This window comes from Megalops cyprinoides, chromosome 14 (genome assembly GCF_013368585.1).
Source record: "Megalops cyprinoides isolate fMegCyp1 chromosome 14, fMegCyp1.pri, whole genome shotgun sequence".
NCBI classification, from domain to species: domain Eukaryota; kingdom Metazoa; phylum Chordata; class Actinopteri; order Elopiformes; family Megalopidae; genus Megalops; species Megalops cyprinoides.
The window spans coordinates 25,651,679-25,679,429 of record NC_050596.1 but is presented as its reverse complement, the minus strand read 5'-3'; the positions used below and the strand labels follow the sequence as shown (position 1 = coordinate 25,679,429).

Below are 27,751 nucleotides of genomic sequence, written 5' to 3'. Positions count from 1 at the left end.
AACTCAGTCTTCTTCACTTCAACAAGTAGTACAATAATCAATTCTTGTATTTTATAGGTCTAGTGTTATTACACATTAATGGGCAATTTCACATATTGTAATAAATATATCAAAGGATAGACAAGCTAGAATATGTTTAGAATCTGCACTGTCCCTCCTAACAGGACTTGAGTCAAAAAGTCAGAAGACAAGACTAGTCCTTATGTAGTAGTAGTTCAAAATTTTTCTCTGAAGTAACAAAATAATTTCCCTTGATCAATCCATGAGCCTTTTCTGAGACTCTTGAAACACTTTTAATATAAACTAAAAAAAAATCAAAAGATTTTTTTTATAAAAACAGTTGGAGGTGTAGATGTTGTATTCAAGTTTTAGACTCTGGCAGAAAATGAATATTAAAACAGAAAGTATAATGGTTTGATTCAATAATTTTTTCATCAGACATACCATCACACACATGTTCAACAGCAGCTGTAATGACTGCATTTTCCTTTTTACAATTTAAATACAAATATACTTGTTTATATTAAAAAAAGGTTCTGTTGTAGGCCAAAAAGGTCTTGTGCATTTCAGAAAATTACACGTTAACACTGTTTCCCATCAGACTTTGAGAACTGACGATGGGTCAGAAGATCAGTAGACGATTTTCCAGTGGGTAGGCTGTTCACATTCCTTCTCACTGTCGCCGCAGAAGCGGTTGTAGGTGGTTTTGGGGTCGAAACCCAGGATCTCCCTCTCTTCGTGAATCCGGAAGGAGAAGGTGGACAAGGAGGTGCCAATGAAGTATCTGATAAAGGTGAGCGGAAGAAGAAGAGGTCACATAAATATTAGAAGGGCCACCCTCAAACCAGATGTGGTGACAGCCGTAGCTCATGTTTTATGGTTTTGGTTTATTCTCCAGGAACACAAATATAAGGGGCAGATTTTTGTTAGGCATATGGAGCATTCATTAATCTGTCTTGCAACGACATTTTACATGCAGTGAGCTTCCCTGGGGTAGAATTTTGAAAAAAACATTGATTTTACCCTTAGCATTACCCTTACTCTACCTGAACTAAATTACACTGGACAACATATGATGAATTTGCATTCTGTGTGTCAAACTGGATTATTTTCATTTACCATCTAGTCACTGACTCAAACTGGACTACTCTATGGGCTACTCTATTATGTCTCAGCCAAAAAGCAGTGCTTTGTAAGTATATCTTAGAACTCGTTTCAAACATGAAAAGACACGTCTGTAATTTAATGTTGATCTTGTGTACCTCATTGTTTTCATGTCATCATTCAACGTGATTCATTCTGATTGTCACCGAATTAAACACTGAAAGTCAAGCTGCCCTTTCAGTTGTGGACGACAGACACTAATACCAGCTGGAATGTTCTAGTTTACTTAACATCGCATGATGAAGGCATACCTCTACAGGTTTTTCTACTCTGACAGTGGTTTGATAGGGGGTGGATAGGCATGACATGTTTTCTCTGTTTTGCCAGTTTGTGGAAGATGTCATGCCAGCTCAGTTCCTTTGAGCCACATCAATCAGATATCAAGGAATGAAAAAATACTGAATTCCATTGGCTAGGGGCCCAATAATTTCTTTTTACTGCAGTAATTTATTTACTGGCATTTAATTAATACTGTAATCAGGTCCTATTAATACACTGTAACATTTTCCAAGTATACAGGTAATTTAATAGCTAGATGGACTCCCTCCCATCTGGGCTGTATTCATTCATTCAAATGCATTCAAATATGCAGAGCTCAGCAATACAAACAATAATTACAGTTCATTTTAAATTATGTCTTTTGTTTTGGTCTGCCAGCAATGGGTGAATTATTATTATTATTGACTACTAAACAGGCACTTCAGCACCTACTGATATAACATACCTTATAATATACTTAACTGATATACAGAAGTGAATATACACTTCTTTGACTGAGTCTCAACAAAGACTGTTGTGAGCCTTATAAAGCTGTTACGTACAGCAGGGCTGTCACTTGGAAATGACTTGCAGCTAAGGTCAATATGTAACAACACATAACCTAATATTATATGGAAAAAAACCTGGACCTCTGCGCAGTGGAATAAAGTAATATGATCCCAAGTTGTCTTTCACTCTTTTTCCTGCATCTGGACAGGTTTATGTTTAGAGAAAGCCAAAGGAAGCCCTCATGGCCCTGTGGGCAGCCATCTCGTGGGAGTTACTGGGGATCATTATTACTCTGCATGATACAATTACAGCCTAGGAATACAAATCCAACCTGGCGTGCACGCAAATCCACTGGTCGATAATGGCCACGCCCCCATCTTTCAGCAGCTCCAGGTCCTCCCCGGTAGGCTCAAACCGCACCATCTCCGGCAGCATCCTCTTCAGCTCCTCTAACTCTGGGACACGAGAGAAAAACACCTTTGGTGACACAGACTACTTCTGAACAATTACGTACAGATCACAACCATTCATTCCCAGTTAAAAGTATCTGATTGGACTGATCAAATAGACATCAAATAGATGACCCTCATAAAGCCAACAGATCAACCAGATAGGTCCAACCAGCTATTTATTTTTTCGCCAACAGGCCCAAGACAGCAGTATCATTGTGGCAAAACAGACAAGAGACATGCACACTGTATGTGACAGAGTATGTAACCATATTCCTGAAGGTGGCACTGTATTACTGATTCTATGGATGTCCCTAAAAATGAACTGAATACTTGATATATATATATTTCTAGCTGTGCTCCTGAATGTAACCCCTGCTAATAATACTGCTTCTCTAGGAAAGTAAGATTCAGTTCAGGAAGGTTTACGGCTTGTTACATGGTTTCCAGGAATGCGGTATGTCATAAAAGCAGGGGCCACAAGTGTACTACCATCCTCATTAGCGTCCGTAGCAACAAAGACTTTGTCCAGCTTGTGCTTCTTCATCAGGTTTCGTATCTTCTTGACCGCCCCCTTAAGGCTGGGTACGTCTTCCCTGTGTCCCCATATAAAGTCCTTCCGCCTCAGGTGCACGCCAAGGTACGGGCCACCCTTCGCACTGCCCAACTTGTTCTGAGATAAACCACAGATGCACCACAGGCAAATTTAGCATGAAAACTAATCAGCCATCATTAACAATATCTCTTCTATAGTATCAGTATAAGCAATGCCTGTTCTACATCAACACAGTTACCCACTTACATTTTATTTACATTTATTCATTTGGCAGACTATTTTACCCAGAGTGACTTACAAGTGAGGCAGAGTACAACACAGGGGAAAGACATACACAGGGAGTCACAATATTAGAAATGCTACATGACCAAATTTCAATAGTTGGCCAGACAAAGTACAGGCTAGACAACCCCCTTAATCCAAAGTTTCTTGCCAACAGGAATAAAATGCTACAGACGGTGATGCATTAAATTGTGTCTACTATACATCCATATGTGTGTAATAGGAGTAATTCAGCATAAAGGAGACTCAATCAACTGTCTTTCCAGGGGAAACTTGACAAGATGTATTTATGCTGTTTTTTAATGATTATGTTGATTAAGAAAAGTAGAATTAATTATGATTGCATGTATGAATATATGGATGAAGGAAGTATTCATAATCCAATTTATAATGAAAATTTTTTAAATGGGCAAAAGGATATTTGGTCTAAAATGGGTATCCAGGAGTTATTCAAAATCAATGGAAACTGAGAGGCAACTGAATATACTTGTGAAACATCTGCTGTCTGAGTGCTGGGCCTGATTCACACAGAGGAAGTCTTTACATCGCACCCTGTTCATTCGCACCTTCATGCGGGTCCAGTCCTCGCTGTAGACGGTCCGGTCGTTCTCGTCAGTGGAGTTCAGGTACTTGGCTCGGAACTCGTCCCCGATGATGCGCAGGTGTTTGGCAAAGACCATGCTGCGTCGAGTCTAGGAAGGAAGTTACCAGAGCTAGCTGTTTATGTGACATAAATTTAGTTAATTTAATAAAGTTAGTTTATATGCATAAATTTCACTTTAGTTTTAGCAATGAACACTGAGGAGGTCACCATGGAAATTTCTTTTAAGGACTTACATCCCAATAATCTTTTCCGGCGTAGTGGTCATGAAGCACAGTCTCTGCTCTGTCCAGCATCACTGACCTGCAGTAAGAAACAAATTGCTTGGATGCTCAGGGAGGACATTGATCACTAAATTAAATGTGTCTCAATACCACATAGTTAACAAAGTTACTGACAATACAATACAGAGAGGCTGAGCAAATACTATCAGATACAGCATTAAAAAATATGGAAAGAGTCTCATAGTGATAAAAAGACAATAAATCACCTATAGCGACTGCACCAAAATCAATGAATTATGTAGGTTAGGGTAGCTTGTAAACACAGTGATGTCGTAATGGAACACCTCACACTCAACTATACCAAAAAATCGCACGCAACATTTGCACCTATGTGCAACATAGTGAATAATTTCCCCTCTTTCCCCCAACTGTCAATCAAAGTTAAACTTTAGAAGTATATAGGCCCTGCCCTCCTAATAAGGAATGAAGATGTAACAGATGCGAACAATCATAGTATTACGTAGTATTATGTTGTATGACTATAACATGCAACGTTGCCCAACAGCAGCAAGTGAGCTAGCCCAGGTAAGCTCCCATGTACAGCATGGCAGTATGAGGAGTCCACAAAAGTATCTCCAGGCCTCAACAAAAACGGCTGCTGACAAGCAAAGATTCTACTCAAGCTCTTTAGAACAGCTACTGTTTACATCATGCATTGCACACAACTCCTGTCTGGACAACACTGATTGAGGAAGACGAGGCGGTTTCCGTGGAAACTTACGTAGCTGTGTAGTTGTGCAGCAAGAGCGGGGCCAGGATGGAGGCGTGGCCCTGGGCTGACAGACAGGTTACGTTCAGGCCGCGCGTCTCCTCATACCCCCAGAACCAGCCCCTGAGGGAGCGAGTGGAGGGGAAACAAGCCATTACTGGCACAGCACAACAGCACTGAACATGACGAACACACGTTCATCCTCTGACCTCCCTGTGATGTGGGAGCGAGCACAGCTGTAGTACCTGTAGTAGCCCTGCTTGTCTTTGGAGTACATGAGCCGCTCAATGCAAGGCCGCTCGTCCACCTTCTCCTCCCACTGCCCATCCGTCCAACCCTCCGCGTAGTTCTGCAGCACCAGGACCTGCTCCACAAAGGGGCCCCCCGACTCTGAGCCCAAATATTACATTACATTATGTTACATTATTGACATTTAGCAGACGCTCTTATCCAGAGCAACTTACACAGCTTACAGTTTTATCCATTTATGCAGCTGGACATTTTCTGAGGAAATTCTGAGTTAAGTACCTTGCCCAAGGCTACAACAGCACTTTCGGTTATGAGTTCTACTCTTTACCACTACGCTACACTGCCACCCCATGCCCCATGCAACTATACTACTCTGCCAATATAAAACAATAATATAATCTCCCTTCCATCTGCATAAAAGGGTATCAACCTTCTAACCCTTATTCAGTGCAACTTATTTTATGAGCACTTTACATCTTACTCTACAGCATTTTTCAGATGTCAGTGAGGTAATTACTTCATTACTTTAGTGCAATACTGCCAAAAAAATGAACCAAGAGTCATCTAAGCCACGTAAACATTAAGTGACAATGGTCAACACCTCACAGTACTGATAAGCAAGGTACAGACAGGCGCTCACCTGCGATGAACTCCTCATACTCGATGACGGGCACGTTGGCCTGCAGGCTGGTCAGGCTGAAGAACTCGCCCCACGGGATGCGCACCTGGTGGATGTCCGGGCTCTGCCAGTGGTAGAGGCGGCCCCACGGGGGCAGCACCAGCACCCAGTCGCCGTGCTTCCTCAGCGTCTTCACCAAGGAGGCCATGCGGATGTACACGTCCCGCCGCAGGTTGAAGCCCTCCGGCGGGTTCACGTCATACAGCAGGTACCTGGAACAACGGTGGATGTCACATTACATTATTTTCATTTAGCAGATTCTCTCATCCAGAGCAACCTACATGGGTTTCAAGTTTTACATGTTTTCCATTTATACAGCTGGATAATTACTGAGGCAACTGTGGGTTAAGTAACTTGCCCAAGGTTACAGCAGCAGTGCCCCAGTGGGGAATTGAACCAGCAACCTTTCGGTTACGAGCCCTGCTCCTTACCACTGTGCTACGCTGCCATTCCAAACACATAACATGAATGGCCATACAGAGCTCTTCATTTGAAACCTTACTTTGCATTAATGTCATTTAGCAGATGCGGTTATCCAGAACAACTTACATAGGTTATCATTTTAAATTGACATTTACTTAGGCAACTGGGTTTGGTATTTAGCCCTAGGGCACATATGGACATATTTTCATTGGCAGGAACCATATTCTACAGGTCTGGGGCCACTGATGTTTATTTTTTTTTAATGACTGCTTTGGGACAGGAATGGATCCTGTAGTCCAGATGGTCCCCGCGGTTATATTGGTCTCAATCATAACTATATAAAGCGGAGAAGATTTCAACTTGCTTGAAAAAGCGTATTTGGACCGTGATCGAGCCGCAAGACCTCACATTGTGTGCATACTTCCAATTCCATCACTGTCTCCGTAAAAACAGATACACCACACATCTTGATAACCGCTGTCAGATACCTGGACTTGCTGTTAAGGTGGCTGGCTAGCTAGTTAGAGCCTTAGTTGCCGTACCCTTAGAAATCAAGCGTACGAAGACCACAACACAATCTGGTCTAAAACGACGTATTCGCAAAGATAAAATCCTTCACAAAGTGAATTTGCATATTCAATACCCGGGGTGTTTTAACGAGTTTTACTTGCATTCCTAATGTTTAGCAGGCTACATCGCTAGAAGAATAAATTAACATTGCCCAGTAAAATCAAAGACAACCGTCTAAATGCATGTTCACTATCTACCGTATGTCTCGTGCAGCCGCGGTAGCCGGGGGATTTGCTGACTGGCCGGCACTGAACGCAGCATCCTCAGTTAAGACGTCCGCAGCAACGGTTCTCAGTGTTAAGAGACAAACAAGTAATATTATGATAAAATGCCACGGAGAAAGCAATAACAAAGCAGGATGCAACTTTCTACAGTCCGCCATTTCTTCCTGAGCCACGCACTTCCGGAAGGGGAACACATGTTCCTCTGAGCGTCTGCAGTTGCATAGCAACTGCATTGAACACATCTGGAAGATAGCCTGGCTGTTTGTACAGCCGTCTGCAGACTTTCCTTGGTGAAATTTCAGATTTCAGATTTCATATTCACATCAAATGCTAATAGATAAAACGATTGTTTATTTTATAAGCTTTGTAATGAAATTATAAAGTACATAACCAAAAATTTTACCTAAATGTTATGATGGACCTCTCCTCTGTGAGGTTATTTTGCGTTACTGGCTTGTCTTTTAATCTCACATCTGAACACACTGTTCCTGAAGATTTCGTAGTATATTAAGTTACCGATTCAACTACATGGTTTCTTAACTGTTACTTTTAACAGTTGCACACCAGAGAACAGCTACTATTTCATGAAAATCGGTCGTCTGCATGTTAACTAGGAGCAAATATGTCCATGTATGAACTTTATTTCCTTTCTCAGAAAACCACCTTGACCTTTACGTTACTGTGACGTCCCAAAAAAAGGAGTTCATAGAAAAACAAAAATGAAGCAAATAAATAAATAATAAGGAGAAAACTATCGTTTGCCTACAGTGTGTTATTTATTTGTTGTCCTGCACATGAAAACGTTTAACGTTTTATGTGTTCTTACCCCAGGAACATGGTATCGACAAAACAAGATAATAACATAGTCACTGGTCCGATGTGTGTGATTGCATGTGATTATATTAATTGTAAAGACAGAAATAAATGTTAATAAACATTATCAATATAAAATCAACAAAAACGTTAAATTATTTGTATTAAAAATCATTTCAACCTCCTCTGCTGAAGTTGCACCTAGAACGTCCTCAAAACCGACACACGGTGGTGCTATTGCATTTTCAAGACCCGCGAAATAATTTGCTAAAGTTTTGATGAAACTACGAGAGCGGAGTTTGGGCGATATGGGCGTGTTTTGAAGGTGATTAACGCTGAGGGAAGTCTGGAATTCTGAAACACTGAGGGTCGGCCACTCCCTACGCCCGTGGACCCGTAAGTCCCGGTCTGCGCTTGTTGCTCCATTGAAACTCAGCGGAGCTGGATGAGAGACGAGCACACGCGCACTCTCCCGGACAGCAGAAACAGCGGGGAAGGGATAAAGGAAGCGCGTTTTCATTCTGAAGTCTATCACGGGATTGCACGATTTTTTTTTCCAAGGGAGTGGATTGAAAAAAAGGAATAAAGCTCACAAAAAGAGGCAAGTCTAGACTTCATCCAAAGTGTTTGTGTTTCTTCACTTGCTGTTTTACCACGCGCCGGATTTAGCGTGCAGGGTTTCATAGAGGGCAACGCGAAGTTAGCTTTAGCAAGTTATTGATGAGTGCAACAGCGTTTTTATCATCGCTTGCTTTGCTTTTTCATAGTTTATTTGCTTGGACAGCCACACATTTTGCGGTTTCTTGCTTGTGCATGTCAGTTGCCTAGTTAGATAAACTAAGTTGCCCTACAGGACATGGTGATTTGACAGGATTTAATTCGTTTTTGTCTAACCGGTATAAAAGCAGATCGTTTTAAATAAGGAGTTCAGTTTAAGAGTGGAGTCTGTACTTTATTAGTGCGGGACATGCATTTATTAAGGTTGCATGTATAACAAACATAAAACGGAAAAGCTAACTTTTGGTGTACTTGGTCACATATACAAGTCACCATTTTCACTCGTTCTTTGGATTTTCTTGAGTGAATTCTGTGCTGATGAAGCTGGGCAGCTTTGAAGGGTACTTTTGTTTGCAGGATGAGTAACTCATGTAAATTGTGCAATGGTCATCGCCTCAGAATCCGTTTATCCTATACAATGAGTTACTCGAGTGACGTAACTAATGCAAATATTACATTTAATTGGTACATAGAACTCTCTAACTTTGTTTTAACCCAACACGGTTCTCAAGTTGTATTTATTGTGTGACCTTCCCAAAACACGTCAGCTCATCGCCCTTACTTCTGTTTCTCCCTATTCATGCCACGGATCCTCTGCAGAGGGGGTTGGGGGCTAAATCTCTTTTAGGGGGAGTGTGCGAGGGGTTCAAGCAGCCCTTAATACTCATCTCTGTGACTAAATCTGGGGCAGTTTTTGCATTGTTAATGGAGGATGTCTCATTTCATTGTTTTTTACAGACTTGAACTTGCGGGAAAAGAGCTCATTGCTAGTTGGTCCAGGACCAATGCAAAGAACTTTAATTAGCTAAGTTGTAATGCATAGCGACACTAACTTTTAATTTATGATGAAATAATTATATTGCACCAATTTCTTGTAATAATAATAATAATAATAATAATGATAATAAATAAATAAAAAATAAAAATATTATTATTATTATTATTATTAACAGGCAAGACATGCATTCTTGTGTAGATATATACCGATCCCTGTAGGGCAACGCGTTAGAACTGGGGTGACGTCACATTAATCGGTCTCGTATTCGTTCGCATGAAAAAGGGAGGTGACTTTTTTGCTTCGCAAACGAGGGGACTCTCCATAGCTTGTGACTGGTTATAGAAACCAGTCACAAGCTTTTTCGGGAAGTTTTAGAACAAATGTTAATTGACAAAAACCAAAAACATCGTTACCAGTTTGTACGTCCTGATTTCTTCTTGCGGCAACCATTTCTCCTTGTCTCTTATTCTTTGCCTTGACTCCAACTTGCCATCGATAGGGACGTTTCTTCTGCGAGAACATGAGAAGACTATCAAACGGTCACAGGCCACTTTGAGCTGTCAGGAATGTGTCCATTACTGGAACTTAATTGATTCCAGAAGCAGAGTGACGGTAGAGCAAAGTGCTTCCATGGAGAGCCCCTCTCTACAAAGGTTCTGTGTGACAATGAATCTTGAGGGCTTTCCATGAACACACACACACTCACACACCAGTATAAATGCTCACAAAGAGATGCTTTCAGACCAGGAATCCCCCACGTGCTGGCTGTCCATGTGGGACTCTGGCTCAGGGAAAATTGTGCTTTTTTTGCTCATGAAGTGAGTCACAAGGTGGGGGAAGGAAGGGGAAATCATAATATGGTTCCCATTTTAGCCTTTTTTTTTCAGTTTAACTACTCTGATATGTAAATACATGGGGTTTGAGTATTACATGTGATTGCAGTCAGAGTTGCAGTCAGATAATATTCAGGTAATATCTTCCAGACGGGTCCTGTGTTGTCTGTTTGACTCTGCCTTGGCCATTGTTAACATCAGAATCTAACAAAGGAGAGTGAGTACAGTACATAGCCACAGGGATCCCAGATCACTTTAGCTACATTGGATACATTGGTTTGCACAGTGTTAGTGATGGTGGTGGCAGTGATAGAGATAAGTGATGAAAAATGTCAGTACTCTACTGTTTACATGAGCTTTGTTGTGGAGTTGCATTACCATTGTGAGAAGAACTTCTTTTATACACTTTGTTTAAATGTTTGGATTTTTCTGTCTGCATCAGTCTCCCCCATCATTCATGATCAGTGTGAAACGCCTGATTCTCTTCAGAAAATGCCCCACTGGTCTACATGTGAGAAGCGCATCTGTTTTTTCATGCCCATTTCTCTCCTACACTTCCCGTAGGGCTTTACTCACATTCTGCTTGAACCTGGTATTTGAAGAGGAGAAAGCTGTGTTCAGCGGTGTGGGAAGCAAGGAAAATTTGGGTTAGGTTTACATTTTTAATGGGCTTTAGCTGTGAGGATGAAGAGGGGTGGTGGGGCAAGGGTGCACATGATTTGGGGTGGAATCGGACAACCTCATTGGTGTTACACTTCAGCAGTCTTCAGGTAAAGGCACGCTCCATGCACCGTAGCAGCCATGTAGGTGTGAACATGTAGTCCGCTAAGTGCTTTGTCACTATCTCCCATTTACACCAAACTCCAGCCTGAGGCCTGCAGGACCTTGTTCAGCGGCGTCTGTACTCTGCACAGTACTAAATGACTGCCATTTTGCAGTGTGCTTTTAATCTGCTCGGTGTCTGGCAGACTGAGCCCGCCCTTGCCTGCGTCTATGTGCTAAACAGCGAGGGAAAGTCCACACGTGGAGCCAGCGGAGGTTACTGACATGCGTGTGCATTTAAGGGCTGCTTGCCTTTGAAATGCAAGCACAGGCTGTTATCAAAGGCTGTCTGCTCTCACAGATCTTGTTGCTATCAGAGATAGCAATAAAGGTGTTAACATAGTGCTGTAAATTCACAATTTCATCACTTGTCAGTATAGGTTAAATAGAATTAAAAACTGTTAAATTAACAGGTTCTTTTAATTGATTAAGGCTATTGTTAAATAAATGGCTCATTTAATTAACTATACATGTAAGTAACTTCATGTATTTAAATTTGGCAAGAATTCTCTGTTTTGGTCATTTTGAGTGTTCTTATGTTCAGGCTGATGTTCTAGTTCTGTTAGGTAAGATACAGCCACTCTTTGTATCCACTTGATGTTATTAATAACCTACACATTATTTATGTTGTCGTGTACTCCAAATACTCGGTTTTATAATGGGAAATCTAAGAATCCCTTTCACTGTATGGAACATTGGGGTCTTTGTTTCTCAGAAACGGTTTGCACACATGATACCATAACTAATGCATGCAAGCACCACCCTTAAAAAAAAAAATCCCAAGGCTCACACCCTTAGGCATATGAAGTTACATAGTAAGTTAATGCAGTAAATAAAAGTTAGTTTGTTCAATTGTTGCAGTAAAGTATTAAGTTCCCAATGCATTTCTCTCCATTTTTGCTCCAGTCATTTTCACAAAGATACAATCGCACATATCATTTGGGCTGAGATTTTTGTGGTCTGTTAAATGAGAGAAGTGGAGGGCTTAATTTATAGGCTACTCTAGAGCACAAATGCTAATAAAAGCAGGATCAAAATCTGTTTGAGGAAATGAGGAAGGACACAACTCATACTTAGGTTTTTGCAAGTCAACCAACAATAGACGCTTTGGAGTCTCTTTGGGGAAAACATCAAACCTTTGATGTGGCTCAAGAAATTTCAGCTCAATAAATGCCTTACAAATGTGTAGCCTGTACTTTAAGGTTTATGTTCACTTCTGAGACATTTTAGATTGTCTGTCTGACGAATAGAGAGAATATAATTTGTTGAAATATCAATGTCAGTCAGTAAAATGATAAGCCAGACCTTCACAGTTGCAGCGTCTTTTATCAGACTTCCTATTTTAGAAAGCACTCTTCCATGTCATCATACAGTTAGTGCAAGATTTTTAAAAAATCTATTTCCATCTGTCCTATCCCCTGCAATAGTGAAATGGCCAACCCCTTCGGGGCAGAACAACTCCAATTAAATAGCAGTCTCTCTCATCTCTATGTGGCTTCTGTGGTCTCATCAAATATGTCAAGCCACCATTGAGCCAAATCACAGTAGGAGAACCAGATGGGAACTTTATGACCAGGGCCAGTCAAACAAACAGAAAAAGATATATTCAGATTGTGGAGGTTGGATAGATTCTGACTGCAAGAAGCGGCCTTAAACTGTGATCATCCTAATAGGGCAAAAGAACTAAAGCTGGAGCACAAAGACGATGTCCCTTCCCAGGGCAAATGCATTCCAGGGAACAGATGCTTTTGGGGTTGTTTTCTGTCTTGGTTTTTCTTGTTCATTTACCATTCGTGCAAGCTGTAGTTGTCTATGTGGCCTGCTTAGACTGGTTAGTAGTCACAATGTAGTGCTTATATTGCACTTCTGCACTGAGCCATTTCTGTGACACCATGTATATACAACATGTGTACATGCATGGCGAAAGTTGAAGCAAGAAGTTGCAGCTGTAATGGCTTCAAAGAGCTATAATCAGTCATTTTGCTCTGCACAGCAGGAAGACCAGGTGGCTTGGCAACCAGGCAGTTTGGTTTTGATTGGTCAAATGTTCAGTGCCTTTATTACCATGCTGAAGGCCCCGCCCCTCCACCAGCTTGGGGCAGCAGTAGGTGTGCTCATTGTCCACCGCACTTCCATTGAGGTCTCCTCCAGGATTTTATATAGGCCAATTGGGGGATAGTTTGGAACGTAATGTTACCTACTTCTTACAGGGCTAGAAATGTGGAATGTGGTTCAGAGTGAGAAGCAGTTGAGAGGTGGCATAAATAGACATTTTTTTTTTAGTATTTCAAGCCAACAGTCTGTTTGTGGGCTCTAAAGATCACTGTTGCTTCCCAGGTTGCTGGATTTTCTTCTCATGTGCATTATCCTCAAAGTGACAAGAGATGCTGCAGTTCCCTGTGTTTCAGTTTCAGCTGGATTGATATATGTGCCTTGTATTTATCTTGAGCCAGTTTTAGACTGCCTGTGTGTTTCATTGATGTCAAAGTGGGGCTTTCTAACTATTTTTCCACTGTAAGGTGAAGCAGAGGTAAAGCTGTTTCAGAAACCAAGTCCATGGAAGGAGAAAGTGAAATGTATTACAGTCTTGGCTAAACTGTTTCACTTGTGTCCAGGGGCCCTGAAGTTAGCCAAACCAGCGGCAATTGAAAGTGCCTGAAACCGTTGAGTGTGTGTAGCTGTGTTATACTTCAGCAGAGCCAAAGTGGTACTGCTGGAGGAAGAAAAAAAAAAAGCTAAAAAAAACTGACAACTGGCACTTCAGCTCACAGCTGCGGCAGTAAACCAGTCTGAACGAGATGAAAACCAGCACATCTGAAGTGCTGTTTTGTGAAGCGGCTTACACTGAGCGCTCTCTCCATCCACCGTGCCCCGAGGTGAATTCGGAATACCCCTGAAGTGGCTAATGCATCCCGCACGTTGCGTTTCCACCTGGTTCGTGGTCTCCTTGCTCTCGCAGCTCACCACGCGCTCGTCATCCCGCCCACCCGGCGCCCACTCACCAGAGCAGGCCAGAAAGGACATCACGTTGCAGTGAGAGAGAGGAAAAAAAATAACGAGGACATTAAACACTGTAAAAAACATTTCCATCACACTTACTGGAATGAAAGGTGCACCAGTCACATAAATATTTCATGACAGGTTTTCTGACTATTATTATAAAGTATAGGATAAAACATAAGGGTATGGGGGCTCGATTACTTGCTTGTTTGGTCTTGTATTAAAAGTCCATATCTGGCATTCTGGAATTTTTCTGGATTCTCAGTACTGAGTTATGTTGGCCTTGGTTGTACAGTACCATACACAACATTCCCAGCTGCCGTATGTAATGATAATGGCACCGTAATACTCAGAGGATGCTCCTTTCATGTGATATCTGAGCTAATTAAAAAATGCATGTGATCAGGGTAGCTCTACTCAGATATCTTGATATGCTTTAAGGTCTGTAATAAGCCTGAAGCCAGATGAAAGAATCTGTTAAATTGCTTTCATCATTGCACAGCATGAAAGTTGACTCTTATATAGGGTCCTACAGACATTTTGTATTTTGTGTGTGTGTGTGTGTGTGTGTGTGTGTGTGTGTGTGTGTGTGTTATTTAAGATATGGGTCCTTTGACTGAAACACTAGAAAGTCCCTCTGTACCCCCATCCTTTCTATCCAGGAACTCTGGGTATTGCTGAGCGATTTGATTCAGTCTATAATTGCACACTAAAAGCCATGGCAGCTGGTTTTCCCATTCAGTCTCTGAAATCAGGGACCACATCAGTCATAACTCTGCCATGACGCCACTCTGCCCTGAGACTGCACAGAACCTGGAAATGTACAGTATGTCTGCAAGGGGAAAGGAACATTTGTGTATGTTTTTGCTTTTATGTCAAAGTCCTGTGCTGATTCGGAAGGAACCCATGTGACACTGCATCTTGCAATAAACGCCTAGCTTTAGTGACTAATGGCGTCAGTTTAAATTGAAATCTCATCACTGTCATTGAAAACATTTTTAATATCTGAAGCTCTGTGTGACTGTGGTCTTTTTTTCAATATAAGAATAAAGTCCCCTGACAGTGACAGACTCCAGCAAGCCCTGCCCTAAGAGCGCTTATGTGTGGGGACAGGAGACGTCAGGAGGGGGGTGAAAACCAAATCCCCTATGGCCTGCTTCGGGATTGGGGGGGGGTTGGGGGTGTCGAAATGCTGGGTGTGCATGCACATGATTACCCCAGCGCCGCAGAGAGTGGAGAGCCACCTGCAAGGGGGCAGGGGTATTAACCCTACAGGAGGTCAGATGCTGGGGAATCGGCATGGAAACGCACGGCTGGAGCACGCAATGTAAACATGGGCAGGGTGCCAGTTTGGGAAGGGGGGGGGGTGGGTTGGGTTGGATAACAGGGAGAGGGAGTGCTCTGTGCAACATGGAGGATGACGTGGATTTATTTGGGGGATGGAGGGGGGGCGAAGCGGGGTGGGCGGGCGGCAGGGGAGACAACCTAGCAGATGCTCTGGCTGTAAACAAGACGGTGGCCTCTTCAGGGACAGTAGTTGTTGACATGCACGGGACTTATTCTTTGTAGACTGTGGTGATATGGTGATGGCAGCAGTACTGTCTAAAAAGCAAGACTGTTATTCATCATTTTTTTCAGTTGTGCCTTTAAGCTTGTACGCTGCAGTAGTGTTGTTTGTGTTTTCTTGTTTTTTTTTTTTGTACAAGGATATGACCGGAAAACACAGCAGGAGCTGAGAGATGGTCAGAGCCACTGTGCCTTGTGGCTACAGACAGGGAGGAGTCTCACTCGTGAGCCTAAAAACGCTTGCAGACTGCAAAGTGTGCACTGTGAAACTCAGCAGCACAGCTCCCATAATGCATTCCACTGCAGAAGCCCTTGCTGACCTCAGTCTCCTTAGTGGTGAGGCCCATACCTGGAGTGACAGGTTGTCATGCATATCTGCCACATCCTGCAGACACAGAGGGGTCCATTCCCCCACCATCCTGACAGGTATGACAGAGGGTGGAATGCTTTATGATTACTTTGGAATTTACGAAAAAGGCGTTGTGAAAGCGGTGTCTCCTCTTGCCCCCTGGACCGTGGCTGGGATCGTGATTGGGAGATCGTCAATCATAGAGATGTCGGAGGCATAAGTGTTTAAAATCCTGCAGCTGTTGCTATTTGATCAGTTATGTACAGCAGGGGTGCCCACCATTAAAAAGTTAGAAAGGTCACTTTTAGTTCAGATCAGTGGATGCCGGGCTGATGCAACAGCACTTGGGAGAAGTAGTGCATCTTTCTCTGCTTTTGTAAACCCCTGAGGGTAATATGTTCATTTTTCACAATCAAGTCACCACATAGCCATAGTACTGGGACCTTTGATCTCCAGTGTGAGAGGTCATTTGGATGTTTAGCAGGCTACATTAGTTGGCTTTACTATTGTGCCTTTAATTGGGTGTAATTACTGGCACAGAATGTTCAATTAAACTGCTGTGACTGTTTTTCTTGGCCAGAGAACACAGTGGCTCCCACAGTTAATAGTGAGAGTTTGAATGCAGCACAGCATCCTCTCAGAGAGGTTTGTGGGCTGAAATTGCTGTTGATGCGTCACTGCACTTAAAATGTGCTTAGGTCTCATGCAGTATAATTGAAATCAGCATTCGAGAGAGGTACTGATCTGAAGTTTGTGCAAAAGCAGACTGTGATATTATTTGGGAATGGGAACGACATGTTTGACTTTTGATTAATGGTGGAAATGTTTTAACTGTGGCTGCGGCAAGATGCGTTATTCTTGTTCTGGTCAGGAGTTGATCCAATTGTAGTTAAACTGCGACCTTTCCTCAATGAGCTCTTCTGTTGTGAGGAAACACAAGGCCTTTTAGTTGTGTGAGGCAGTGCTCTGATTTGCTGTTGTTTGGTTCTGCTCTGAGACCTCGCGGTAGCTTCCATGTGAAAGGCAATGTCAGGACAGGTCTGAAGACTTGGCAGTGGGAGAAATTTTGGCTGCTACCTGCATCTCCATGACCATGGGGCGTTTGCTAGAGAAAACAGGTTATTCCCATCGTGCTGCCTCTGTGTATGTTTATGCTTGCGTATGAACAATGCTTCACTTTTACCTTATTGTGGTGATGCCTATCTTTCCGCTGTTTTTCAAAATGAATGTGCGTTTTCAAACCTCTATCCAAATGTAGCAGTACCTGTCAGACAGAAAGAAACAGTGGCTGTTTTCTCAACCTGGAATCCAGAGCCGTGATCCCCGAGCACCGAAAACCCCCAGCTTCTGTTTCCCTGTACAGCAGTGTGCCAGCGCAGTTTTTCACTCGCAGCTCTCTGTTCGTACAGCCGATCTTTGCCTGCTCTGCGCCCCCCCCATCGGAGGTGATTTAGTGCTGCTCAGCATATACGGAGAAAAAAGATGCAGGGCCCGAAACCCCGCCCCTGGCGCTCTGACAGGCCCACGCTGCAATGTTTCAGGTCACTAGCCGAGCCCTAATGCTCGCGGAGCAAAGCTCCATGACAACTCTGCATTATTAAAGCCTGCTCTGATTGCGCCAAAAGCCCCGCTGTTCCATTTATGTGGCCTCAGTCGCAGCTGATTGCCAGCTAAGTGATGTCGCGGTTTAGCTCCCGGAGTCACCGACTGTGTTGTCTCCTCTCTGGATTTGCGCTCAATTAGGCATGTTGGCGGTTTTAATGAGTTATTTGTTTACTCAGCCAAGGTCCTTTCGCAGGGCAACTTTTAGCCTGTTTCTAGGTTTCGGGCTTATGGTAATCAAGGATTTGCTTTATATATTTACGTGGAGCACCATTGGTTATGTGGCGGACTCAGGGGTACGCCATCAGCATTTTAGCCAGGGTGCAAATCCAGGTCGACATTGTTGCTATGAATTAACCTGTCCCCTGTGTGGAGAAGGGAAGGGAAGTGTGTGGGCTGTGTGTGTGGGGGCATAAGCAGTTTTGAATATTCCTCCACTGCTCTCCCCACCTTTAGGAACAGGCTACCAGGCATGTTGTGTAAGATTCAGCCTTGCCTCAGGCTTAGACCAAGGGGACTTGGTCTAAGCACCTCATTCACAGCGGAAAGTCACCTGTGGCCCACTTCCAGGAAATCCTAAATTATATATTATTTTGTATTTAATATAATACTACAGCAATACTCTAGAAATATGGGCCACTGTCAAATCCTGGAGGTGAGCCAGGGTCTGTACGATAGGTGACGTGCACCATAGTCTCTGGACCTTGCTTCTGGATTACTTATTAATATTGAATTTTCATACGCTGTGATGGTCCCATTTTTCACTCTGATCGAGTTTTCTAAAAATATAACCACTAATCTGGTGGATTATAAATAAGATGCTTATTTTGTCAGGAGCTCAACGAAATGCATTTGTTTCCTGAGTTCCAACAACGACAACTTTATTTTGTTAATGCACTGAAAATATATCCAATTACGGAGGGGAAAGCATGTTTGACCCTGGGTATAATGTATGGAAACACTGTGTGTCCAGCAGTGCAGCTCTATTTTGTGGTCAGGGGCCTTTGACCAGACATGGGGCAGCCGTTTACACAGGGATTGTTGAATAATTCCTAGCTGTCAGTAATACATTTGGTCTTATTTGCAGATTTGCAGACAATTTGTTGGTAAATTATAAAAGCAGGGCATTTAACAAATGGCATGAAAGAAACAATAATATGCAGTAACACAAAATGTACAGTTAAAAGGGCAACAAAAGAAGATTTGAGATGGCATACTCTCTTAGAGGCTAATGCTGACTGGACAGCAATCAATTAATTTGGAAAAAACTGAATCATCACCACTGAGTCCAGGTTATTTTCATCTGGGTGAATGATTCAGTTAAGTCTCTGAGATACTGACTGCACTAAGATTGACTTTAATGGAAAACTCTGGTCAAAGTATTAAAATTTGATATGTTTTATGGTGTCATGTACTTGTAAGTGAACATTCAGAACAGTGCCCTGTAAGCCACATCCTTCAAGTCTAGAAAGTGGTCTTCCCCCAGCTGAAGATGTAGGCTGGCCTTACTACCAGCTAGAGGGTTTTCACATAGTAAACTAAGACATTTATACCCTGTTTATGAACGTAACTTTCTCCACAGAATTTTTAAATTTCTTCAGCACAAGTATTGCCATCCTCTGTTGATGGACTTCAGCATGTCATGTCTAGTTACATATTATCATCGCTCGTTGTATCATTTTGCTCATAAATGATGAGGTAATCATCATGCATAGACTAAACCAAAAGCGTTTGCAAGTCACTGGGAAAACTATCTGTGGGGGGGATCAAATGTATTTTTTTCTGCTCACTCTGAAATTGGCTCTTTTGGCATCGTTTCCAAATCCAGCTCACACCAGTAGAATGCTTACATCTATACGCTCCCAGAACGGAAAAAACTGCCTTGCTGCCGGTTTACCTTGAGCACGCATTCCGATGAGTTCCCCAGCCAGGCAGGCTAATCCTACATGTCTTTATCCACGGATGATAACTCATCTCTCTCTAATGGACACGCAAGGCCAGAACACTCCAGCACTCTCCCTAATGTGGTTACATCAGTGGTGGCCAAAGAGCAGCAGCAGAATCTGGGGTACTAGGCAACCAGCCCAGCTGGGGGGCAGATCAGTGAGCAGCAGAGGGACATACACTTAAGTGATGCCTCCGTCCCAATGCGCTGGTCCCTACCTAGACTGCAGTGTGAGTGTAGATGGCAACACAGTCCGTGGGTTTCAGGTTATGGTAGAAATGAGTGATTTTTTTTTTTTAAGCATCAAATTTATTTGTATCAACACCAATTTAAAGTGATGTGGTGTATAAATATCTTTTTGGCAGTAGTTGTGTTGTGGCAGTTTTGTTTACGTTTGAATGCCAGTTCCAGTTGTGATGCTCTGTCAGCGTACTTTGACAGTCTGAGGTCTGTAAACATCTATGCGGACTTTACTCTGCTTAAGCTTGTCATGCGATTGGAGTGTTAAACGGTGAGTGACGGGGAAGACTGTAGTCTGTTCTGGTTTTAAGAGGGACATGTTTCAACAGGTCGCTGTCCCTTGCCTAAGGGAAAAGAGGACACGTTCTCCCCAAACAGGCATGTCCTCTGTGGAACCTCACTGGTCACATGTACAGGAAGTGAAACTTTATATTCCTGGAGTTTGGTTTTGGCTGAATGGGATGACAGACGTTTCCCATTTGTAGTCTCCTGTTTTGAACAGTGAGTGTATTCCCATATAAAGACTTGCGCCCCTTGTTCCTGTTGATGTTTTCAGTCAATGTATTTTCCATTGTATCTTCTTGATGAGCTCAAAATGTTTAGATGTATCACTGCAAAGGCCATTCAGACCTGCCATTATTCAGGCTGGTGGGTTTATGTACAAGGTTGTCAGGTGACAGTACCTGAAATACAGTACCTCTTAATGTCCTGTTGTTGCATTTCAGTTTTGTAGGAGGGAAATTGCATATTTCAGTAGTTGCTTTAGGTCAGAACAGTTGAACGCTTTTTTTTAGTGCTGGCCAGGTGCTGGAGATTTCCTGTTTGTTACCTGCTTTAATATGCATTTACAGATTATTGTCCCAATTAGTCTGAAAGCCTCTGCCCGGTTTAACCCTTAACACATCACGTAGCTCAGCGCTGTTCTATTTCCGTCCTTAAAACCAGGTAACAGGTAATTGAGGGGTTTCAGTAAGTCTCCATCATTATCAGAATTACATTTCACAAACTGGGCTCATGGTCAAACAGCATTTTTACTACACATGTGCAGGAATGCAGATGGTCATAATCCTCTCAGCATGCCAGCCATATAGTGTGGCGCTAACAGAAATGTTATTAGATTTATGTCTGTACGAATGGAAAATGTCTCTGGATTTAAAAGCCCTGCTCTCACCATGCTACCATAAGAGACATTTTCTTCCTGTCCTGGAGTCAGGAGGCTGCCGAAACACTTGAGGGCCTTCTGTGAAAAGATAAATAAAGAGAAACTTTAAAAGGGTGGACCACCTGGCACTGGCAGGTTTGGCCTTTAAATTCAGTGAGGGTACGTAACGTGCCATTGACACTGGTATGTGTGTGTGTGTGTGTGTCTGTGTGTGTGTGAGAGAGAGAGAATGTGAGAGATGGGTGCAGGGGCAGTGCCTCTCTCCTTGGCCCCATGAAGGCTCTGTCCTCTCTGGAGCCTGCCCGATTTACAAGCTTAGAGATTTGTGCCCATCAGGAGATGGGGAGAGGAGATGGAGGGGGCCTGGGGGGGGGGGCTATGTAGGGGGGGTGCGGTCTGGACCTGGCGAGACAAAACTCACCGTTGCTATGTCTCTCCCTGAATCCCCAAATCTACAGTTGCTATGCACAAATGCGGAATTGTTTTCCAATCTGGGAGTTACTTGGAACCAAAGGTTTCCCTCAAAGTTGGAACACCCAGTTTCTGTGATTAAAAAAAAAAAAAAAAAAAGAAGAAAAACTGCAGGAGAAATGAACACAATGAGCTAATATCCTTCCCCTCCCCTTCTATAGATCTGCTGGCCAAACAACCTCATAGAGAAACCTTGTTTCCATTAAACCGGGGCAACTCTTCGGCTACAGGGTGAATCTGACTGCACTAACCCAGTCAAAACTAGAGGAGAGTTTCTCTTGAGGACCAGGGTGTCTTGGCCCAGCCCGGTCTTGCATTTAATTGCGCCTAAACCAGACTGTCTGGTTTAAGGGTGTATTCACTTAGGTGCACTTACAGGTTGCACAAAACAGTATAAATCTCAACATGACACAGCTGTATAGTGCTATAACTTAAGTCACCCATGAAAGATGATTGAATTACTACATTGCAAACAACATTAACTAAACCTCGTGTGCAGCTTTCAGTTTGGTGATGCTACCACAGGATCGTTCATGGCTCTGTACCTGATTTTAAAACGAGGTGTTTTCCACAGGTGTAGATTTTTTACAATAGGTTTTTACAATAAATATGATTGATTCCTGATGTACAGGGCACTAAAGCCAATATGTCTTGCCCAGGAGGCCCCTGTATTTTACTGTCCTATGTCTGTGGCAGGAGATGTTCAAATGTCATCTTGCTTCCAAGCAACAACTGTTGCTAAGGACAGCTGAAAAGGAGCAAAGGTCTGGCACTGGCAGATAAGGACGGTGCAGACGGGAAATCAAATCTTTGACATAATGTACAAACAAAATAAGATGAATGGAAATAACCGCAGCTGTCATCAGAAGCAATCCTTTGTACTTAGGTTGCTGAATTTGTTTCCGGCACATATCTGTCTCTATACCTGTATGTCTATCTGTCTGTCTTTTTATCAGGCCATCTAAACTGGCAGTATGTTACTGAACTGGAGGTATTAGAAGCAGAGAAACAGGAGCGTAACAGTAGTAGTAATTATGGTTTTTGCTGTGAGCACACAGTGTGTATGCCAAGCCAATGATAAGGCGCAGACGTTGTTTTTTTTTTTCGCTTCTTGCAATCCCCTATTTTCCTGCAGCAAGATTAGGATGAAGCACATTGCCTTGCGGAGCGGCAATCTGTGGCAGTTGACGGCCTCTGTACTGCTGACAGCGGGCAGCCTGGAGCTGGCACAGGGCTGTGGCCATGCAGCTGTTTGGCATCTAGGGGTGCTGTGATACTGACACGTGGGGCAGTATTGGGGCTTAGTGTTTATGCCCCACGCCTCATGACTGGCGAATTTCTGGTTAAAATACTAAGTAGAATTGGCAACTACACTACAGGTGGTACCCCTGTGATACACTTGTCGAGGGCTTCACGGCTGTTAACTTTCCCCTGCAACATTTCCCTCAGCTGTGTAACAGCCTTGGAAGGATTTGAAAAGAATTTGCCTCATTAAACGTGTGTGTTCGGCAGAAACTACAAAACATAAGAATCATGCTGCATTCGTTTGGCACCGAATCCCACCCTTTTTTTTTTGCTGATTGAGAGGGAGGTTTTGGAAGTGGAGGACGCCCAACAATGGCGGATGAGTGCACAGGTTCACCCGGGCCTCTCTGGTACAACAACATATTGGGGGCTCCGGGCTGCAGCAAAGCCCCCGGTATCAAGGCCCTGAATGGGGCCGAGGCCTCGCTTTATCTCTGCTGCTATAGCCCCAGGATTAGCGTCCAAAGGGTACTGGCGAACATGGGGGGAAAAACTGCCACCCCCAGCAGTGTCTTTGTCTCCCATACTGCTGTTTCTGCTCGCCGTCTCTATGGAACGGATCTGCGGGGATTTCATACCAGAGTAAACGCAGTTGTAAATAAAATCCATTCCCCTCTGAACGGATTTCCCTGCGAAGTTTATTACCAGAATGAGCCTAGGAACGAAGGGAGGGGGAGGTGGTGGCAGTAATGTGTACATAGCAGTCCTTCCTCAGATGGTGGAGAAGGGGCGCCTTTATGGAAGGAACTCGTGAAAATCAAACTGTCCTCTAGAGGTCAAGTGCATCATTCTTTCGTTACATCACCGCCGGCGGAATCTCTCAAGTTCGCGGCGTTCTGAACAGCCGGAACAGCCGAGTCCAATCAAGCGTTGCTCTAGGCCAAAACCGCCGGCAGGCAAAATATTGCCCCTCAAGTTTATTTGCGCTGGCTATGTTTAGAACTGTTTGTTATGGGATGATCAAACCGAGCTAGCTATTGGGTCTAAGGCGGTGTTATTGCAGCAGTGTACTTAAGTGCAGTAAAAACAGTACTTATCCTCTGCAAGGTTAAGCACCATATTATGAGCAGTGTCTGGTCTCTGGGCTTTAGGTAGTAAATGTCTAACATGTGGCCACCTTTTCTTTTATCTTTGCAGGGGGGGAAATGTCCAAGATGGAGGTGAAGACGTCACTTCTCGACAACATGATAGGGGTGGGGGACATGGTCCTACTAGAACCCCTTTCTGAAGACTCCTTCCTTGAGAACCTGAGGAAGCGTTTTGACCACAATGAGATCTACGTGAGTCCCCCTTTTTATTCATGTTGACATTAGCGAGCTTTTTTGTTGTTTTGTGGGTGTTTGAATGTCCATTATTCTGGACATTATTAATGAGTCCATTATTCGCATATTTTTGAGAGCGTGTTTATTAACACTTTTGCCCCCTTATTTCCCCATGTTGTTCAACATCTTCAGTCTCCTCATTGCTCTTTGAGTATAACTGCATTTTTACAGTATATTTATTTCATTTAATCTTACAGTTTCTAGTTGTAATGCTTTCTCTGTCATCCATTTTGGGCCTTATTCCTGAACCATTACAAGAATACTTGAGAACTAGTACACATATCCAGTCAGTAAATCAAATCACTGTGGAATCCATATGATGTTTTAAATGAGACATGACACCCAGAGAAGAAGACAGCCAATAGGATACAACCTCTTTCAACAGGAGCCAATGAAAACCTAGCTCTTGTTATCAGGTTTCTCAGACCCCAGGCCCTGTTTTTAGAAGTGCAAACCCTAGGTTTGCGATTACAGCTCATGTACACAACCCTTTTACACCAAGTAAGGCAGGTGCCAGGGAATGATGTCATTGATCTGAGCTCGGACTGGCTGCCTTCCTTGCACAACAACAAGGTTTTTATGTGTTATTAATTTCTGTCCCTCGCTATGAACTGTATTTTGACACCAAGCTTCCCTCCATTTGGTTGCATCTCAGTTATTCGCAGCGTGTAGGCTCTAATGGATATTCATCAGGAAAGGACTTTCAGACTTACATTATATTGCAATCATTTAGCAGACGCTCTCATCCAGAGTGACTTCTAGCACAAAATAAAATAAACACTCGATTTCATCATGTACTAATAGATTGTGGTCCTTTTCCGGTCGGCGATGGGAGATGTGCTGATCGTGTGCAATTGGTAAAAGGGTGGGAAGCAACTGAGGCATCTCTTCCTGCTGTGTGTGAAGAGGAGGTGCAAGTCGCTGAAGGGACAGAAGTGTGGCAGAAGAGTTGGCATCAGCGCTCGAGCTAATAAAACCACCGCGGGGCAAAAACCCGAAGGTGTGCTTATTTATTTAATTATTTATTTATTAAAAGTTTTGCCCACTCAAATTTATCGACCCTTCGTATGCTGAGATTGCAAAATTGCAATCAGACAGGGGGATTGTACGTGCAGGCGTGCCAACGCACGCATACACACACTCACAGTCACTCACAGACTTAGGCACGCACACCCAAGCACTGTTAGGTTTTGATGGGAGAGAGAAGTATGCTCAGTCAGTCAGCGAGGCCTTTCACTCCCTGCCCGGGGCGACTCCTCCCTTGCATAACTGCTGAAATGAATGTCCTCATTACATCAACTCATGACTGAAGATACCTGATTCACCTGACCAGGAGCTCCCAACATGCAGACAGAAGGAGGGAAAAAAAGTGTCAATTAACACTCTGACGTGAAATAAGATTTTATTTTTCATGCTTCTTTTCCTGGCGTTGGCCTGTGCCTTTAGCGTGACGTTGCAGTGCCAATGCATGCAGGCTCCACTTTGACCAAGTTTCCTGCCGGGTAATAGCAGCCTTTGAAGTGAAAATGCACTGGGCAGTCAATCACAGACCGCTGAATCGTCTCTCAGGTTCCAACGTGTAATTACGACTGTCGGGTTGTACTGATGGTAAATGGTGAACGGCAATGGCCGGCAGTGCTCCAGATGGCTTGACCCAAGGCTACACTTTGCTACATGTCCCTGGATCTCATTATAGTGCGGCCATCTTTTGTCACATTGAGATCCGTGTTGTTTTCTGCCTGGAGGCCGTGTCCCGTAACCTCGGTCTGTCGCATTTTCGATCAGGCACTTTTGTCATCCTCCACGCGTATCACATGACACTAGCTCCCTAACCCCACCCCCCACCGTGTTTATTTTAGTTTGCTGGGACCGAGCTGAACAGGTCAGTCAGTTTTTGTAGAGTTCACATGCGTAATTTTCCATTGCATCCTCCCAAACCCCTGCCCCCCCCCCCCAACCTCTATGACAACTATAACACAAATTCCTACTAAATATTCATTAGTAATGCACAAAATTGCATTTGTAGTTTTGATCCTCGCTTAGGATTACCTTTACCATGTCTAAAGTCTTAGCTGTTTTTAGGTAGTCACCCATTGAGAAGTGTGAGAACTCAAGTGGATTGTCAGAGCTGCTTTATTTCATAAGTACACGTTTTGTCGGCCTGAACTTGGGACTTTGGCCACGAGTATATTTCCTGATTATTCACAAATAAATAAAACAGCCCTCATAGACTTTAAACTCTTTTGCAACTCAGATGATCAGGTCCTTTGTAAATGGCCTTGCTGCAGGAAGGTTTTGTGAGGCTACTCCTGCAGTGTTGCTGTTTTGTTATTTGTGAGGTTGTAACTAAGTAAAGGTCTCCTTTAGCTGCGTAGTCCTTTTTCAATGTGGCTGTTACAGTGCGTTGTTAGCAACATGATGCGGTGTACGCATTAATGTTAATTATGATATAAAGTTTGATAGAAACCTATTTCTCAGCAGAAGTGTATACAGGGCGATTTTCTGTCCACATTTGAACACGCTGTTCCTGATTTGCATATTAAAGTGAATGCCTGAAAGGACTTGCACTTGAAAGTACAACACCTGGCCCATTTTGGTCATTAGCAGGTAGAGTGGTATGCACTGAGAGGACAACTGATTTTGTATTGCGTCTTACTATGACGCATTTACTTATAGATCACTTTCATGTTTCAAGTGGCCAATCCTGAAAGTGTACAGCACACGCTGATTATTTTGTTGTTCATTCTCAAGATAGTAGTCAGCATTGCCACTGAGGGGGTGGACAGAGTGCTGCTTCTTCATGGAGCGCGCACGGATCTTCATGTGAGAATTTGGGCTTCCATTAACACCCCATTCACTCTGGAATGTTCCCATTCGCTGTATTACGCATTCCATCCATTGCATAATACAGTTTCAATGGGTTGGGTCACCACAAAGAGCACTGTTTAAATCAGGCCCATCTCCCTTTCATCCGTAGGTGATTTTTATTTTTATATAAATCTTTCTTAATAAGATGAAGGCAAATACCTGGTCAGTTTTAAACATAAACCACTGTGGGTTATGCGGGTCAGGCCTACAGCTGCTCCTCATGTTTGCAGCATGTGGTTGGCCTCAGGCAGAGTGGAGTTGTAGTTCAGGAGCAGGGATTGTGACCATGACTGACCTGATTCCCAGGTCAGCCTGGATAAGGCTGTGCATCTAGCAACGTTTGACCACAGCCAGGTAGAGTCTTGCCCTGCTTCTCATCAGTGGTCACACGTACGCGGTGAAACCGCGCCGGCGGTGCTTAGCATTATCATGTCAGGCTCATTGGTCAGGTAAATGAAACGGAAAAATCTGCTGCCTGCCGCTCCTTTATAGCCGGGGGTCAAAGTGCCGCCTCTGCTGTGGGTTGTGCGTTTGCTGTGGGCCGCACAGTGAGGTGGTCCTTTGTTCAGCTGTCTCGGAGGGAGACCCGTGCCTGCGTTGATCTATGGGCTATGCTGGCCGTAATTTATGTGAGGATTTTGGATAAACATTTGCACTGTACCCTCATCAGGAGCATTTAAAAGGCAATAGGGTTGCTGCGTGTTTGTGTGCGTTTCTCTCGGCCTGTGAAACGGATAGAAAGGAATGTGCGAGTGTTGCATAACTCCCCACCACCTGCCCCCATTTTGCTATTTTGTTATGAAGGTGAACATAATTATTGGGTAGTGATACCTCACACCCCCTGCTGCTGTTGCCCTGCACGTTTTAATATATGCATCTCCATGGGTTTTTATGCCGCCCATGTATGTTATTACGATTTGACGTGGGATGTGTTACCATG

The 27,751-nt window shown here is 43.4% G+C and overlaps 2 protein-coding genes across 5 annotated transcripts in view; one reads left to right on the top strand and one right to left on the bottom strand.

Moving 5' to 3' along the window:
* Window positions 1-353: 353 nt before the first annotated feature.
* On the bottom strand, window positions 354-7,123 carry pofut2 (protein O-fucosyltransferase 2). The gene is made up of 9 exons (XM_036545893.1): window positions 6,932-7,123; window positions 5,703-5,953; window positions 5,059-5,203; window positions 4,826-4,936; window positions 4,057-4,123; window positions 3,786-3,911; window positions 2,874-3,054; window positions 2,264-2,387; window positions 354-784 (listed from the first exon to the last, which is right to left on the bottom strand). The coding sequence occupies exons 1-9, from the start codon at window positions 7,114-7,116 to the stop codon at window positions 631-633; spliced, it is 1,344 nt and encodes a 447-aa protein (XP_036401786.1). The 5' UTR covers window positions 7,117-7,123; the 3' UTR covers window positions 354-630.
* A 1,030-nt stretch (window positions 7,124-8,153) lies between these two features.
* Window positions 8,154-27,751, top strand: part of myo1b (myosin IB) — a 96,309-nt gene continuing 76,711 nt past the window's right edge. For all 4 annotated transcript variants that reach the window (XM_036544725.1, XM_036544724.1, XM_036544723.1 and 1 more), the window contains exons 1-2: window positions 8,154-8,372; window positions 23,759-23,901. In XM_036544725.1, coding sequence (XP_036400618.1) covers window positions 23,767-23,901 — 135 coding nt within the window. In that variant the 5' untranslated portion in view covers window positions 8,154-8,372; window positions 23,759-23,766. The remainder of the gene's footprint in view (window positions 8,373-23,758; window positions 23,902-27,751) is intronic.